The sequence below is a fragment of the Sinocyclocheilus anshuiensis genome, unplaced genomic scaffold (assembly GCF_001515605.1).
Source record: "Sinocyclocheilus anshuiensis isolate Anshui unplaced genomic scaffold, SAMN03320099.WGS_v1.1 scaffold101, whole genome shotgun sequence".
NCBI classification, from domain to species: domain Eukaryota; kingdom Metazoa; phylum Chordata; class Actinopteri; order Cypriniformes; family Cyprinidae; genus Sinocyclocheilus; species Sinocyclocheilus anshuiensis.
Genome location: NW_015540892.1, coordinates 2080699 through 2098556, shown reverse-complemented (window position 1 = coordinate 2098556; position 17858 = coordinate 2080699). Strand labels below are relative to the sequence as shown.

General features: G+C 36.2%; 1 protein-coding gene across 3 annotated transcripts in view; it reads right to left on the bottom strand.

Annotated features, from left to right (window-relative positions):
• Positions 1–1633: 1633 nt before the first annotated feature.
• Positions 1634–17858, bottom strand: part of LOC107688838 (voltage-dependent L-type calcium channel subunit beta-4-like) — a 23468-nt gene continuing 7243 nt past the window's right edge. The window contains exons 3-14 of one of the 3 annotated variants that reach the window (XM_016486637.1): positions 15443–15574; positions 14332–14454; positions 14061–14188; positions 12047–12096; positions 11766–11785; positions 11506–11586; positions 9948–10006; positions 9663–9772; positions 6938–7089; positions 6736–6831; positions 6409–6597; positions 1634–3886 (exon numbers count right to left, since the gene is read on the bottom strand). In XM_016486637.1, coding sequence (XP_016342123.1) covers positions 3602–3886; positions 6409–6597; positions 6736–6831; positions 6938–7089; positions 9663–9772; positions 9948–10006; positions 11506–11586; positions 11766–11785; positions 12047–12096; positions 14061–14188; positions 14332–14454; positions 15443–15574 — 1425 coding nt within the window. In that variant the 3' untranslated portion in view covers positions 1634–3601. The remainder of the gene's footprint in view (positions 3887–6408; positions 6598–6735; positions 6832–6937; positions 7090–9662; positions 9773–9947; positions 10007–11505; positions 11587–11765; positions 11786–12046; positions 12097–14060; positions 14189–14331; positions 14455–15442; positions 15575–17858) is intronic. The other 2 variants (XM_016486640.1, XM_016486639.1) reach the window with 2 other exon arrangements.

Here is a 17858-nt window from a genome sequence, read left to right as displayed (position 1 = left end):
AAATGGGGGACATTTCTGTCAGACTGATAAACAAGCTGGATGAACCAAGGTCGTTATATTTAAGTAATGTTATATTTTTAAACATGTTAAACACATGATGTCTAGGTTCTCAATGCCACAAAGGGAACACTCTGTCCAACTGCATCTTTAAAGCATTCTACGCTACAAAGTGCCTTTAATCTAGATTGAAGAGGAAGGGGAGAGGAGGGAGGAGGGAGGATGAAAGGTTGCTAATGGGGAGGGTCATCGGCGAGATTCAGGACAATACCGCTCCCTACTGTTTATAACAAGAAATGTTTTCTGACTGCTTTGTCAGAAAGCCACTGCGATGTAGGCTACAGTCCAATGTTGGACACATCTGATTATTATTATTTTTATTAGAATACTTATTAAGTCATAAAAGTAGTAATGAAAGTTTTGCAAGTATATTTAGTTATCCTACAAAGTTGTTCCTCAACGTCCCTCAGAGTCGCCCTCTGTAGTGTAAATACAGTTCTGCACACATTGGACGTTCTCACAAAGAGGTGCACTCTGAATAGTTTTGAAACAGTGAACCTTAAAGGGATACTTCACCAAAAAAAAAAGAAGATGTTGACATCACTTGCTCATTCAAAGTCCAAACGTTTTACTATTGTATTCCCTCCAAATAAGATTTGATATTTCTGTGCCAACAGTCACATTAAATATTTTGAAAGGGTTCATTGCCATTCCTTTTCATTTTTAAGATCATCAGTAAAAAAATTGTGATTCATCCCTGCTGAAAAAAAAAACAATAGACACCATCACAAAATTTGTAATGGTTTTACTGGTTATAATGGGACTTGTATTGGTTTTAATGGAAACTTTAATGGACCCTGTGGGTCTCTACTGGTAATTGGTCACCTCCTGTTGGTGGCTTGTTAAAACCAATACATCCTAATGGAATATGTCCCAAAACACACTACAGAAAACCATTTTTAATGGGTTGTAATGTTTGTAATGGTAGCCTATTTGTAGTAGAAACCATTAGAATTTTCTGTGATGGATCATCGTTTAGTTAATGAAATTAATAATAATGCAAGACGCTTTCCTTGGTTGTTGTGGCCTTACAATATCACTTTATTAAGGCGTATGTATCTCTTGTGTACTTCAACAGTGTAATTGCTTTAACTTTTAGCTTTTTAATTGCCAATGGCAGTTTGTTCTATTACAGTCTGTTCTACTCTATTTTGATTCTTATATTGTGGTCATGCTAACAAAAACGTAGTAACATTCTTTGCCTTTTTATTCATTTTCTGTATTTTCCAATGTGGCTTCCTGAAAAGAGATGAGTTCTGTGAGGCCAAGGGAATATCTATTTCTGTTAACCCTGTTACCATGACTTTGAACAGTAAACATTTGTTGATGGAAACATGGCTTTTTTTTTCTTACAAATATCAGAATTAAATTGCTTTTCTAACAAACAGGTTTGAGTTTGAGCCCTGTAAACTTTTACATAGCATAATAGTAGCTTGATATGGTACAATGCAGTCTTTTTGACACATTTAAAATCACAGAAATGTACAATCAGCTTTTTAAAATACACGTTTAATAGTCATCCATCTTACTGTGGTATGATAATGCCAATAAACCAGTGGCTCCAACAAGTATAAAATGAATAAATAAATATGACAAAAATTTCAAAATGACCATTTATTTTTTCTTCTTTTCTTTGTTGTAAAAGAACGTAAATACTGCTAGATTTGCCTTTTACACAATTATATTCCATAAAACATTTTTTCTTTCAAATTTGTTATAAATTAAAATGATATGCATGCGATTTTGCATTTCCATCTTTAATTTTCAACTTTCACAAAAAAAGGAAAAATGGACACATTTTTATTCTTTTATCTGGAGCTCAGATGAAGCTGCTGTGAAACGGGAGAGGGCAGGATGATGGGAAGGGATGAACAACGTTCCGGTTTTACAGAGAAGTTCCATCTGATTGTCTCAGGCAGCAAATTCAGATATGATTTTTTTTGTTCAGTCAAATGGGCATCGACTGCCAAATTCCTCATGTTCATTTATCCTCATTATATAATTAACAGAGAAGCATGCTCATAGACAAATGCATACAGAATGTACTCGTTGCGGTCCTTAGTTTTTCCCGAGTTGATTTTTTCTTTCAAATTTATTCTTTTGAAAATGCACAAACTAGCATAAATCAATAAGTCGAGAATATGCAGGTGAGGAAATCCATGGTTTGCCAAGGCCTTGGGTCTGTAAGTTTCAGGTCCAGGTCTGAACTGCTTCCATATGTTAAGGATCTACTTGTCCTCTGCCAGTCCCTTTCACACTGAAAACGTATAAGTAGAAGAACAACACTTCAGGGGTCGGTTTAGTCTGTAGCTTTTGAGATGTGGCGAGCCACCTCGGAGCGGTCGAGGAGGTCACTGCATATCTGCAGAAGTGGACCGGCAGTGGCAGCTCCAGTTGGCAGGGTGGAGCGCAGGGTGCCAGTCACTCATAAAGAATCAGAACTAAATCGACCTGTCCATCCTAGAGTTACATGTAGTGCTGAGAAAAATTTTCATTTTTTTAATAGACTCCCAGCACCCTTGAGAGCTATTTAAATTACAATGTACCAAAAGTGCCTTCATTTCAGCTTTTAAATGATGAAAACTAATTATAAGATGTCAATGCTTGCTAAGGACTAGATGACAGCAACACTTTTGTTCAGCATTCCTATGTTATGCATCTCTTTAAGCTGTCTTCTTAACTAGAAAATAATGCCTGGTAAGAAATGAGTCCATGGGCTAGAATGCAGTGTACCATGCTAACCTGCACAGATGATTGGCTGGCTGTGGCTGAATCTAAGATTCCTGCTGTTTACGGCAGAAGTTATGTGGAAATTCCACCGCCTAGGATTTCGAGGCCGTGGAAAACTCCAAGATCATGGTATTTAAGATTCCATTTCTGTAAGAAAAGACAGCTGGCAGTAGGTTTGTGTTAAGTTATTGAAACGTTCCAGTTTGTCAGCCACTTTCTCGGGGGCCTGCTTATGGGCAATGATCAGAGCATCATCCTATGTCCGCTCAAGTTATGCACTAATGACAGGGGAAGCATGCGGTCAGGTAACATGCTGGCAATAATGACATAACAAAGACTAACTGAGCTCCTTGTTCAGTTCTCAGGGATCCTGTATACACCCTTTACAACTCTCTGATTCTCGGCCATTGCTAGCTTCACAGAATATTTGCTTTTAAGGACCAACCAATCATTCGGTTTTGAAGTTAAATGGTTGCTTGGTAGAAGTAAAACCTGCCCTTTTGCAACACAATCGACAAAAAACAAAAAAATCAACAAGCATATTAACATGTGAAAGCATAACAGCTGTAACGTTTCATGTCGAAAGGGTCCCTTTTCCCAGGCAGACACGATGAGCCTTGTATAAGCAGACGGAAATGCAGGCTTTGGTCAGATGGCGAAGGTTCAGGAGGGGTTAAACAGTTTCTGCTTTGTAGCTCAAGAGACCCCAACAAAACGAAAATGTAATGGAAGATGTATACAATTCTGGACAGAAGCCATCTTGGCTCGGTGGCTCTGTGGCTCAGGCTTGGAGGACGAAACGGGGCAGGGCGGCTCAGAGCCGGTGTCGTGAGTCCTGGCTGTAGCTGCCTGGGGAACTGCGGTTGCGGTGGGGCTTGTAGGTGTCCTGGTAGGGGTCCTGGTAGCCCTGCTGCTCTTCCATGTAGTGTTGGTCTCGACCGCTGCCGCCATGCTGCGTGCCAGAGGAGCCCCGGTTCCGTCCCTTGTGCGCTCGTTCGTTGTGGTAGTTCTCGTCTGAGGTCATCAGGTTGCGCCGTTCGTTGGGGGTGGAGTGGTCCCCGGTGTGGTTGGCATGCCGTGTTTTTTGCCCCTGTTGGTTCTGATGTATAAGTACCACATAAAGTAAGAGCCTGCACTAGTTTTAATATAAGCACTACCCTTTTTTTGGGTAACATTTTAGTATAGGGACCAATTCTCACTATTAACTAGTTGCTTATTAGCTTGCCTATTTTAACATATTGGCTTTTTATTAGTCCTTATAAAGCCCATGTTCTGCATGACCATATTCTACATCCCTAATCCTAACCAATATCTAAACTTAACAACTAAGCAGCAAATTAGGAGTTTATTGAGGCAAAAGTCATAGTTAATGGTTTGTTAATAGCAAAAGTTGGACCTTAAAATAAAGTGTGACCTTTTTTTGTAAAGAAAATAATACATTTATTTAGCAAGAATGCATTAAATTGGTCAAAAGTAACAGTAAAGACATTTGTAATGTTACAAAAGATTTCTATTTCAAATAAATGCTATTCTTTTGAACATTCTTTTCAATAAATAACCCTGGAAAAAAATATTGCTGAAAGTTCAGCTTTGCCATCACAGGAATAAATTTCAATTTAAAATAAATAAAAACAGAAAACAGTTAAGTAATAATATTTGATATTACTGTTTGAACCATATTTTTTATCAAACAAATGAAGCCTTGATGAGCATAAGAGACTTCTTTCAAAAACATGTAAAAAAAGTGTTGAAGCGACTTTTGAACAGTAATATATTAAACACTACTGTTCAATAGTTTGGGATCAGCAAGATTTTTTATGTTTTTAGTGTCTTATGCTAATCAAGGCTGCATGTATTTGATAAAAACACAGTAAAAATGTAATATTGAGATATATTATTACAATTTGTTTTCTATTTTAATATACTTTAAAATATAATTTATTCCTGTGGTGGAAAAGTTGAATTTTCATTAGGGATGCTCCGAACCGCATAAAAGGGCTGCACTAAATATGGTAAAATGTTACACATTGCTATTTGTATTATAAAACCCATTTAATGAAAAACATTCATGAATATATTTATATACAAGTATAAAATTAAAATGCGTTTCTTTTAAATGTATAGCATTTTTTTTTTAAATAAGGCAACATGATAGATTCGATAGGTAAATACAGTAACATATGATAGATTCGAAAACAATGTATAGTCTTTTCTACGCCCGTGTTTTGTTCTTACAGACACCCGGTACCAAGTAACAAAACAACATTAAACTCCGGCAAGAAGTTAGTCCTTTTTGCAAAATCATAGACATGTATTTACACAAATCATATAATAATGGGAACACAGAATGATCTTGGAGAGAGCTTTACCGAACTGACTGCTGTAACAACCGAATGCGACCAGGGTTTAAAGGCTGAACGAATGACTGACAGCCACAGCGGAGAAAAGAGTTTGTGTGAACTTTAATGTAAGGACTTAAATATTCATATGTAGCTCACATTAAAGGGATAGGCCTACGGTTTCTACGTGTATTTACCATAGACTGTATAAGGTATTTACGCTTTAAATTTGAAGGAAAACAGCGCATCCGTGCAGCGCGGCTGACACAGAAGAGCCTACGCTGCCTGCGTTCAGAACGGATATTCTCCAAAATGGTGCTACAGTGATGCGAAAAGACACACGACGAATTGTTGAATAAAGTCGTTATTTTTGTTTTCTTCGCGTACAAAAAGCATTCTCGTCGCTTCATAACGTTACGGTTGAACCACTGATGGCAGATGGACTATTCTGACGATGTCTTTCATACTTTTCTGGACCTTGACAGTGCAAGTCAATGGGACAGTCACAAGCCTCCCGGTTTTCATCAAAAATATCTTAAATTGTGTTCCGAAGACGAACAAAGCTTTTACGGCTTTGAAACGACATGGGGGTAAGTGATTACTGACAAAATTTTGCATTTTGAGGTGGATTAACCCTTTAAGCTATGCTATGGCTTCAGAGCAGAGGTAACACAATACGCACAATCTCGGATTTGGATCGGCTCTCTCTGACCGATACCCGATCCGACAAAAATGGCAGTATCGGAGCCGATACCCGATATGAATATCGGATCGGCGCATCCCTAATTTTCATCAGCCATTACTCCAGTCTTTAGTGTCACATGATCCTTCAGAAATAATCTATTATCAATGTTGGAAAGATAAAAAAAGGAAACAGCATTTATTCAATACTGCTTTTTTTTTTGTAACAATATACACTACCGTTCAGTTTGGGGTCAGTATGTTTTTTTGTTAAAAAAGAAAACTTGCATTGTTACAAAATATTTCTATTTTGAATAAATACCATTTATTTTATACAACATTTTATTTCATACAACATTTTGCTAATAATCTTTCTAATTATTATATGATTTTATGACATTATATTAATTGAAAGACTAAATTGAATATTTGTATAAAACACAGGACTATTTAAATTGGACCAATGATTAACCAATCAAGACACATTTAGATTTAGCTTTATACATTCATAAAAAGTTCTACCAAATATCTTGGTATTGATTGAAAAGTCTATAAACACCTTATAAATACCTATATGTGTAGAGTGTGTATGATTACGCACCAGCAAGCCAGATATGGCAGACGTAGTGTAAGGGGCCAGGGCAGCGGGGCCGAGGTTTCTGCCCAGCAGAGGGTTGAGTGGGGTACTGCTGGAGGTGTGGGTTGCCTTCCAGTACGCCTCAAGATACTCAGCCAGGTGTTCACATGCGTCTTCCAATTGATTCTCATCCAAGATGATGTCAAACATCTCCTATTAAAGAGGAACACATATGCACAGCCATACCACACACAAACACATAAGACTATGTTAAAAGTGCGCAAAACTAGAATAATTCCTGTAGTTTTCTTTCACAGGTGTGTTGATGTTTGTATGCACGAGAAGACGCACCGGAGGACACTGTGCTAGTTTATCTGCGGCTACGAGCTGTACATTGAGGTGTTTACTCTGTGACTTTCCTCTAGATTTGATGAGCCGCTGGAGGACCTACAAGACAGAAGAGTTGATTACAAGGCAAGAGCAATCAGATTTTGATTGGTCTTTCTCTAATGAAACACTAAAACCATGACACGAGTGTCTCTGAATGTCACACCTTTGGCGAGGACACTTTGACATGGACGATAATGGGTGCTAGTGAAGTCTTCATCAGCTGAGCAGGATGGTTGATGGTGTCTGCGTCCAACACAACCAGCTGGAGCGAGCGAGCTAGTTCAAATATGCGCTCAATCTCGCTCTGTACCTCAGCTGTACATTTATATCACACAAAGAGTTATCAGTCTACAGTTCGCACACTAATAAAACAAAAACAATCAGGACTTGGAAATGACTGATTTTGATATTGCATTTAATGGCAGTATGTCAGATCAAAGGAATATTCTAGGTTAAACACAACCAGTTTCCAAAAAACTGTACAATATTTGTAGTCGTAGCTGAAGTTTCTCAGGCATAGCTACTTCTAATTTCTAAAAAAAAAACAACAAAAAAAACCCACAGAAAATACCAGAAGCTGTGCAACTTAACATGGCTATTTAAACAATTTTTCATCTTAAAGGGGTCATCTGATGCGATTTCAAGTTTTCCTTTCTCTTTGGAGTGTTACAAGCTGTTTGTGAATAGATAAGATCCCTAAAGTTGCAAAGACTTAAGTCTCAAACCCAAAGATATATTCTTTATAAAAGTTAAGACTGGTCCACGCCCTCCTAAAACGCCTCGTTCAAACACGCCCCCACATCTCTACGTCACTGTGTGGGAAGATTTGCATAACGGCGCCCAAATGATCACGCAAAGAAAGAAGGCGTAACTTTATTGTTGCTGCCACCGCCGCCGCCATGTTGTGAACACGCTGTGTTTCGTTGCGAAAGCGAAACTACTTTGCTTGGCCTTCCAAAAGAGGACACGACTAGAAATCAGTGGTTAAGTTGTATTTACTACACTGTTCCAGAACAGTTCAACCCAAATATTCAGATGTGTGCAGCGCATTTTATGGAGGACTGTTTCCTGAACCTCGGAGAGTAGACTACAATGCCAGCTGTTCTGACTCACAGTCTGTAAGTACGCTTTCATATTTAAAGAATTTGCCACTGATGATTCAAATGCGAGTTTTGAGCAGTGTAGAGTAGCGCTTGTAGTTTGTCATTTCTCTGATCACAAATGCAGACATGGTTTCAGGGCTCTACGCTTATTTTCCTTTTTAAACTTAAAAAATGTAGGAGCACAGTCAAAAATTATTGATTAGCACCTTCTAATCAATAATCCAAAATTTAATCAAAAATTTGCCTTCCCATTACGAGGTGATATTTGACTCCTTAAAGTGATTTACAGTGGAATTTTGTTTTTACCTTTGTAATGGCATTTTTCTAACTTTATTAAAAGTATGTAATCTTTTATGTCAAATTTAAAAAAAATTATATTTTATAAGCTTTTTAAAATTTCTTATTAAAACCACAGAATAAGAACAAGTAGAATAAGTAGAATAAGTTACTAATCAAATGAAATCAGTATTAAAATTAATTTGTACAGAGGTGGCACAGAAGAACACAAAAGTGGCATGTAGGTGTATTTTCAGACATTTAATGAGGATCAGAGGTGGCATGAGTGCAATTAAATCCATAAATTCATGTTAAGATTAATGTTTTAAAAAATGTTGAATATAGAAATATTAAATGATTTAAATAACTGAAAAGATACTTTAAAAATGAAACAAACTGCCAGCAGGTGGCGACAAGTCACTGATTTTATCAGTGAATCATTAATTCAATTGATTCATTCGAAGGGCTGATTCATTCAGGAATGAAGCAATGGACGGTCTTTATGAATGGGTAATCATGAATCACTGACTCACAAGATTAGTTTAAAAACGCAGTTCATAAACGAGACACCGCTCACCGCTGTTTGAATGGAGATGCGCAGCGGCTGAGCTGTGACTTTGTTTCAAACTATTTTTGACGACGAAATAGAGCAAAATCAGACAATAGTGTTATTGTCAGACAATGTAAGTCACTTAATATTAACTTATTGTCTACTGAACTGTTGTATTAAATCAGTATCACATTTACAAACTCCCTTAAAAATCATTAAAAGCTGTCACTCATCTTAGCTCATTGCGATCTCACATTTATAATCAACAAAGCTCTCTACACTGCACAATTAATCTTTTATTTACACCGTCTACACTTTGCTTATGAAAGGATTCATGAGATATGTCTGTGATAAATGCCTCGTTTATAATGGGTTTTAATGTTTTTGTCTCGTCGCTCCGGCTGGGACACGGCATCAGTATGGTAAGGGGCGTAACATTTCCATCACACGCTTGAGCTATTCGGCCAATCACAACGCACTGGATAGCTGGCCAATCAGAGCACACCTCGCTTTTCAGACCGATGAGCTTTGTAAAAATTGACGTGTTTCAGAAAGGTACAATAATGTACAGTATGTGGAAAATTATGTGTTTTTTTAACCTTAAACCACATAAACATTTCATTACACCAAATAATGTTCTTTTTAGCAATATCATATGACCCCTTTAAATATCTTTTTTTTTTTTAACATAAGAATTTATGTTAGTGTATTAAAAATACAGTGTCACATTTTTTCTTTTAAACCTTCCAGTACACTTACACTTAGAACCACAGACTTTGTAATGCATTCCTGTACAGATGGATTTACTTGAATTTATAAACTGAGGAACAAGTCAAAATGATTTTCTGTGGTAACTGATTACATGTCTCAGATACTGGCGACAGAACTTGAATTTAACCTGGAATATTTCTTTTTAATAACCCTCTTTGAGGCATGCTTTATCTCTCTCTGTGTCTTACCAAGGCTGGATCTGGTATTTGAGCGCTCAATAATGGCTCTCTTGCTGGGATTGTTAAGCACTGATCTCTTTGCCAGTGAGATATCTGCCGTCACACGTGTGATAGTTATCCTAGGACAATAAATACATTACCTGTAGTTAGCTGCAGTGAAAATCTTTCATTATAACATATAAGCCACCCTGTCTTCTTTATAACAAATTAGTCTATATTATAAATTTCTCTGTGTTGTGCAGGAACATGATGAAATGACAGTGTAATCATATATAAACCACTTTTGTTACTTACCTGCCATCAAACCGATGTTTCAAGAAGTCAAAAAGAGCTTTCTGCATCATATCAGTGACCTGTACAAAATATATAAAGTGAATTTGAATGTGATTTAGAATGACTAAAATGCGGTTAATAGTGTATTTATATCACTTTACATGATAAATTCATATTTATATAATTCATACTTAATGCCTCATATTTAAACAATAATATTTTATCTATTCTAAAACAATATTTATGTTTATGCTTATTAGGGTATTGTGCTGTACCTTAGCAACATGTTTAACGCCAAACTCCACTGAAATAAAGTGCAACAGTGCCAGCCTATTTTTTCAGCAGCCCTGATTTCCGGAAACACTTTTCCCATTCATTTTTCTTATAGGTATTTTAAAAATTTATTTTTTAAGAGTTATAAGCTATGAACTAAACCAAGCAGCTACAAGGAGAATCACATTACAAACCTTGATTTGAAACAAATGAGAGACAAAGTTGAAAACTTTGAAACCTTAACCTTTAATCAGAGAAAATACTACAATCCCATGCGGCATTGCAAAGGACATAACAGAGTTAAAAACAGACATATAGAACTATTTATATAAAAATTCACCAGGAATTCTTCTGTCAGTTGAAATAATGTGGGCTGATGGCTTGAACAAAAGCATATACCATCTATTGACAACCTCACAGCTCACAGTAAGTCTGTCTTTAAAGGTTTATGAGTTATTGTTTATGAGTATAATTGTTATTGAGAAAATGAATGGGATTTACTTCTAGAACCCGATTGTTGTACTCTATTAATTGCACTCTATTAATTACATTCCAAATTGGTCACATATATTGTTCCATACTGGTCACTTATTGCACCTGTAGGGAGCGAGGCAGTTTTTGGAACAGAGCTAAAGATTCAATTTAATTTTAAGGACAAAACTCCTGCCTCATCAACTCATAAACTTACTTAGCCTCACTGCAATTTATATACCAAGCAGCTGCATAAATAAATGACATCCTTACAAAAAATAAATAAATAAAAATTAAATCTGCATCTAGTTACGCCCTATAAATTGCCAAGGAGCTTGTTTTCTTTATTTACTTTCTCTGCTTCACTGTCTCGCCTCTTCTTTGTCTCTCGCATGCCTTCATTTTTTCTCTCACCGATCCCTTCCCTCCATCACTGTTCCTGTTATTCTCTCCCTTTTCTGTCTCTTTCTAATTTCAAACCGTGCTCTACTTTCTAGCACTGACGTCTCTTGGAACCCGGAAGGTTGTTGCCGTGGTAACGGAACAGCGGAGAGGGGGAGTATGTTTTTGTTTTCTCTGTGTGAAGAGACCGGAATAGATATTATATTTTGCTGGTATCAATAACCCAAAATGCGCACACACAGACATAAACAAAGAACGCCAGCTCTATGGCCTTGAAGGAGGAATTTTCTGTTCGATGTTATTTTATGATGAACTTGCTGATTCACCTGTAAAAACTCTCCAGATCGTTCTTTGACAAAGGCGTTTTTCTGTCAGAAAACCCAGAACCCAGGTTTGACGATGATACGCCTCCGCATCATTTGAGACAACCCACCTCATATCCTTTCAGCGATGGACCAACCAGCACCACAGGCCTCATGGAAGGCACAACATCATAGGGAGTCACATGTTCAGTCTGCAGATGAGATCATAGGTAAATAACAAAGCCCAGCATAGTCTAAGTATGTCACAATGAGTGCCGTTTTGAAGAATGAGTGTAGAGACAAATTTGTGTTTAGGACAGTGGTGGCAGAAATATATCTCTTCAATGACTGGACAGGAAGGTTAGGTGATGATTCTTCCATCCCCACTTACCACTTTCTGTTTCTGCTTGCCTGTAAAAAGAGGAAAAAGAAGGGAAGTCAGAATAAAGTATCATCAAGCTCTTCAAATGTGAGAAAGCCATTCAAGTCATTCATGGTCCACTGCCCCATGCTCACAACAAGCTGCTCGTTTGATCTTTAGCCTTACGCAGGACAGTGTTGAAGTAAAATCATCCACTGATGAATTGCCTACGATTCCGTTTTTTTCGGGGAGACTCCTGTAACCCCACCCCTATCTCATAAAGCCCCACCCCCAACAGCTCATTGGCTCACCTGATGACATCACATCCCCCAAACTAGAGGAGGAGCTTCCACTGGACTTACTAAAGAAATGAGCAGACAAACAGAGACAGAGATAGAATATTTTTAGTCATTGTGTCTACACACACGAGCGGACTACTCTCTAAATCTCTATATTTAATACTATAATCTCTAATAACTAATGCACAAAACCTGGTCCGACCCACACTGATTCTATGTCAATGTCCATGAATTGATGCTGCATGTAGAATTGTTATCGATAGTCACCTGGGTTTGAGGGTCAGTCATCCGATTTCAAACTGCGAGCTGGTGTCACCTAACTTACCCAATTTTCAACAAATCAAATGTCAAACAATCTCAAAATTCTGTACTTTTGGATCATTTCAAGTTTCAAGTAAATTGTCTCATAATTTAATACTGGGTCTCTCATCTGGTAGTCTCAGCCTCAGACCCATAGACCATTTGATGAATATTACTACAATGACCAGAGCTCTCCAAAATTGTAAGCTCAAATCTAAATGGTTTCCTAGTAGTTGCAAACATTTTTATAAGTCTACCTGGAAAAAAAGAAGCTTGTTTATATAGTGTAGTACCAAGCTGCTACAATGAACAAAGTTTGCGAAGTTCATATAGCACTGAATCTTTGAAAGATATTCAGCTGAGACACTATAAAAATATATCCTTGTGCACAACTGTATATTCTGTTTATTTTATGTTATTTCCACGAAAAACAATCTATTTTTATTACTAATTCTTACCATAAAATGCATTTCTTCAGTTCCCAGTTCTACAATTGCTTGCAGAGACTGTGGCACCAATATTTAAATACTGTTTTGTTACTCTCTCTTTTATTCTTGTATCAGTTCATATTTTTGAACAGTCTTTAAATGTCACACAAAACAAAACAAAACAAAACAAAACAAAAAAAAACACATGGATGCTTTACTTTTTCAGACAGTCAGTTTAAGTGGATGGTTCTTGGCCAGAATAAACTGCACTGTAGACTGGGCTTTATGTCGATACTCAAAAGTCTGGGTCTGGCTCTGGTTCTGCATTTCTGTAGCTAAGACATGATGATTATGAGCAGCGGTGAACGTACCGTGAACTGTGATAAATGTAAATTTAAGTCATAATGTTTCTGGCCAAGATAACAGTCCTGATTACATAAAGTAACAGGCGAAAAAGGGTGAAAATTCAGATCTGGAGTGAAACTGAAATGCAAACCCACCATACCTTCTGGGTTTAATCTGGGACTTCCTCTAACTTCAAGCAATGCCATGCTCACAGATTTACTGAGTCAAAAGTCAATTTTCTTTATAATGCCATCTCTGTTCTTGAAACCCACCACCCTTTTTTCATGTTGTAATGGAATATTTTAATAATCTTTCCAAAACTTTTTCAAAAGTTTTATTGTATCCTATAATAAGACTTAATATTATCAACAAGCTATAGTATCTGTTGTATCTATAGAATAGCAACTATAGAGCATTTGGAATGGCATCAAAAAACAACTTTTTATGAATGGATCAAAAATTGTATAAACACATAAAAATGAGCCTAGAAATATGTAGTAGTGCACATTTTTGGAAAACTATCCAAGATTTCATTGCCAGGTTGATAAACTGACAGAATATACTTGATCTAATATTTACTTTATCTTCTTTTTTTTTATAAAAAAAATAAAATACTCTAGCTTTCTATTTTTTTCTATTCTATCTACTTGTTTTTCTTTGTGTGTGTGTGCGTGTGTGTATATGTGTGTGTGTATAATATATATATATATATACTGTATATACACCTTGCTACGTGTACTGCGGTAGCCTAACCGAGACTTGTCATTTGCACTTATATATTGTTGCTCTTTTGTTAGTTTTGACTGCTTTTATTGTCCTCATTTGTAAGTCACTTTGGATAAAAGCGTCTGCTAAATGACTAAATGTAAATGTAAATGAATATTAACGACTAAGAGGTTGTGGAAAATCAAATGCTCCATTCACCTAGGTAAGTATGTTCTCTGTCTGCTTACCCTTGTACACGGCTTTTCTTCTGTTCCAGCTGTGCTCTGATATTCTCCAGCTTCAGGGGACTGGGGATAAAACCAATCTCACAGCCTTCTTTCACCAGCCTCCCAATCCACCAGTCATTATTAAACTTCTGCATATGGAGCACAGAAAAGCACAAAAGAAATAAAAGCTGGGAAAACTTGATCCCCTCCTAGCATTTTTCTGTATTCAAAGTCATCAGTGAATCTGAATCAGCAGTGACCTGTTCACTAATGGGCCAGCAGGCCACAGTACCTCTTTGATGTGCAGGAAGTCTTTCGCATCAAATGAGATGGCAGTTCCTGGCACAGGCACATCTTCATCCAGCGCACCACAGTAACTGACATTTGTTTTCACGGCAAAGGCCACCGCTTTGGCCTGGAAGTTGATGTTATTTGAATAAAAAAAAGTTAAAAATTATATATATAAAAGCCATTTTTACACACTTAATGTACATCTTGGTCTAGTCCACCTCACTGACTCAGTGGAGTGGATATAAAACAAATAGGGTAGACATCTGAATTTTAGATTTAGTTGTACTCATATTATAAATTTTGCTCAAATCATAAGTGTAATCATAATCTGCACTGTCCACAGCGTTATAGCCGTGTCCAACCTGTGTTATACTGGAATTTTGGTAACACTTTACTAAAAGTGTTTTACTAAAGCCTTTATTTATAATGCATAATAAAGAGTTATTAAAGGGTATAATGCATTATAATTATTCATAATGTGCATTGTAATACATTATATCTTGTCGTAAATAATTCTATCTGAATTTAAAATGCATAGTGTAACAATGAACTGATAAGTGTTATATAATGTATTAATTGTGGTTACAGTTATTCATGAGATTTTACAATGCATTATAAGGTGCATTACAAGGCATAATTAATGCATTAACTACTTTTATAATGCATAAAGCGCTTTAAATAAAGTGTTACCGGAACTTTTCATTTATGATTCAATAATAAAAAAAAAATTAGGAAAAATTACTGTTGTAAATATGAGTGAAGAACGATGCATATACTTTATTTCTACACTCTGCTCACGTGCATCTTAAAAGTACACAGTGAAATAATGAGATTTCAAAAACAGACATATGTTAATTTTTTTAAATAAATAAACACTAATATAATATCAAATAAGATTAATAGACACATTATCTCTTTATTACTGCAAAAATAATCATTTATATCAGAATGTATAAGGCTATTATGCTCATGATCTTAAAATCAAATGTAACCTGCTACATACCAGTAAAAAAGCACTGTATACTGTTGTGTACTGAAGTATGTGTTGAATATGATAAGCACCATACACTATATATTAATATGTAGTAAGTGTGATTTGTGTCTGCTCTGACCTTTGCCCTCTCCAGCTGCAGTGCAGCCTGTGTTTCTCGCTCCTGCCGGCCCTGACTACCCCCCTCCGGCCTCTCCTCCTCCAACGACACATCTGAATCAGACGGCCTGCTAGTGTAGGAATCAGCTGAACCCTGCGAACAGATAGCACATACTACATTACTTGCATGCATGCAGTCTGGTCATGACTTTTAAAAGAGGCGAGTCAAAAAAAATGGCATTTTTCTTACTCGGCCCAATCAGAACAGTTACTAAAACCGCAAAAATTGGTTGTTCTGAAATTTCAGCACATAAACATATGAGCTCTGGCACGTCAATATTTATTCAGGATTCAAATACTTGGCACACCCTGATGAATGGCATACTGAAATATCCCACTATGTGGAACAAATCATAACTGAGGAAATTTACATACAGAAGTCTTAAAGGTGGAGAATCAAAAACTAGGGTTAAAGGGTAAAGAAATTCTCATGCAAAATTGAATAATGATTGTTTCGGGTTTAAGAAACCTTGCACAACCTTGAAGTAGACTGTCAATGGTACAAAAGTGGAAAATAAGGCCCAATTTCCAAATATGAGAATGACACAGAAAAGAGATTTACCTGAAGCTGTCTCTCCCAAGATACATTTTGACAACATTTGTGAATAAAAAAAGATCAGACCATCCACACTGTAAAATATAATCATAATTTTAATGGTAAAAGAATGTAAATATGCTACGATAAAAACCTGTTAATTGGTTAACGGTAAGTTTCCTTACTCTATATGGTGAAAAAATAAGAATACGTTTTTTCTTATCAGTTATGCACATTAGGGTTTAATGTTACATCGTATGCTGTTAAATTAATGTTTATTGCATTATTTTAGTGTCAGGTGTATTACCATGATGGTGTTTTGTTTTTACGACACCGTGCACCTTCTGTATATTACTATTTACTTCATTATTTATCTTTTTATAAAGGTTAAATCAGATTTTAGTACTTAAGCATAGTAACAGTTCAGTTAATATATATATATATATATATTTTTTTTACAGTAAATGTAAAATCTGTAAAAATGCTACCATATTTTTCACTGTAAAGTTCTGGCAACCACAGCTGCTGTTTGTTTTTTAAATCGTAAATATCACTAATTCTTTTTTTTTTTTTTTTACAATGCACTTGGACCATCTTCCTTGGCCATTATTCACATTGGTCTGGTCTGCTGGATTTTCATTACGTCTGTGATAGTCTACATTACATAGTCTTTAAAAACAACAAAACAACAGATACATTTACTAGGTAATAAACTATGTAATAATTTACATTTGTTTCATATGTCATTTTTAATTCAACTTTGTTATTGTGTGTAACATGAATATGATTATGTAACATGTTACTCAGCATTTTATGGATAAACATCAGTCATCACATATTTTCATATACAGAAATAATTGATTTAAAACATTCACAGTGTAACCAACATATCAAAATGATTCGGACTGTGAGGCATCTCACCATGATTCGGATTCTCACCTTGAGGCATCTGTCACTGTCCGAGACAAATGTAAAAATACTGAATCCTAAAACGGAGTAACAGGCTATGAAACTTTCATATCTTAAAAATCATCTGCAGCTGGATTGAAACCAATTATCTTAAAACAAAAACTAGAAATATGTGTAATTATGAGCTTCCAGCACCTTTTTTGCCATACATTCATTTCAATGTGTCTCCTTGTTAGTTTCTATCATCCATCAGTTGTGAGCAAAGTTCATTAACTACTCCAAATAGTAAAAAGACTAAATTTACAGTACAAATAATAGCCCTGAAAAACTCAAGCATCAACATATCTAGATTTCCTTTTAAGCATACATACCTTCACTGCTTGTTTCTCAGGACCATGAAAAACTTCACAATACATAATCTGAACATTTTCACCTGAAATCTCCATAAAGTCCTCAGACGGCTCCATTACGTTCAAGAGAAGCACCTGATCCCTATCAGCTCAATAAAAACATATACCGTATGGTATTCACACTTTCCCCTTTTAAGATAATAAAGAAGATTCAACCAGCCAGTACATCGTCCTCTAATTAATGAGAGATCTGCTCAAAGTGAAGTGAAGCTAGGAAGCTGTATTCTGTTAATCCAATTTGGAAACAACATTAGCTCAAGTCAGTGAAAAGAATGATTGGGTCAATATCGCATTAGAGAGAGAGAGCAAAAAAGCCTCGCAGTCGGCTAAAAAATTTCAACACGCTGCCTATGGCGAAACACTTTTTCCCTGAAGGCAGCCGCTCCGCACAAGCTTACTTCAGCAGGGACCCAATTGAGGCCGGTGAGTCCAATCACAAAACGCCTGATTCGGGAAACAAAAAATGCACAAGTTTGCTTATCTTTCACTGCAGAAGTGATGATTGTGAGCAAAAAAAAAAAAAA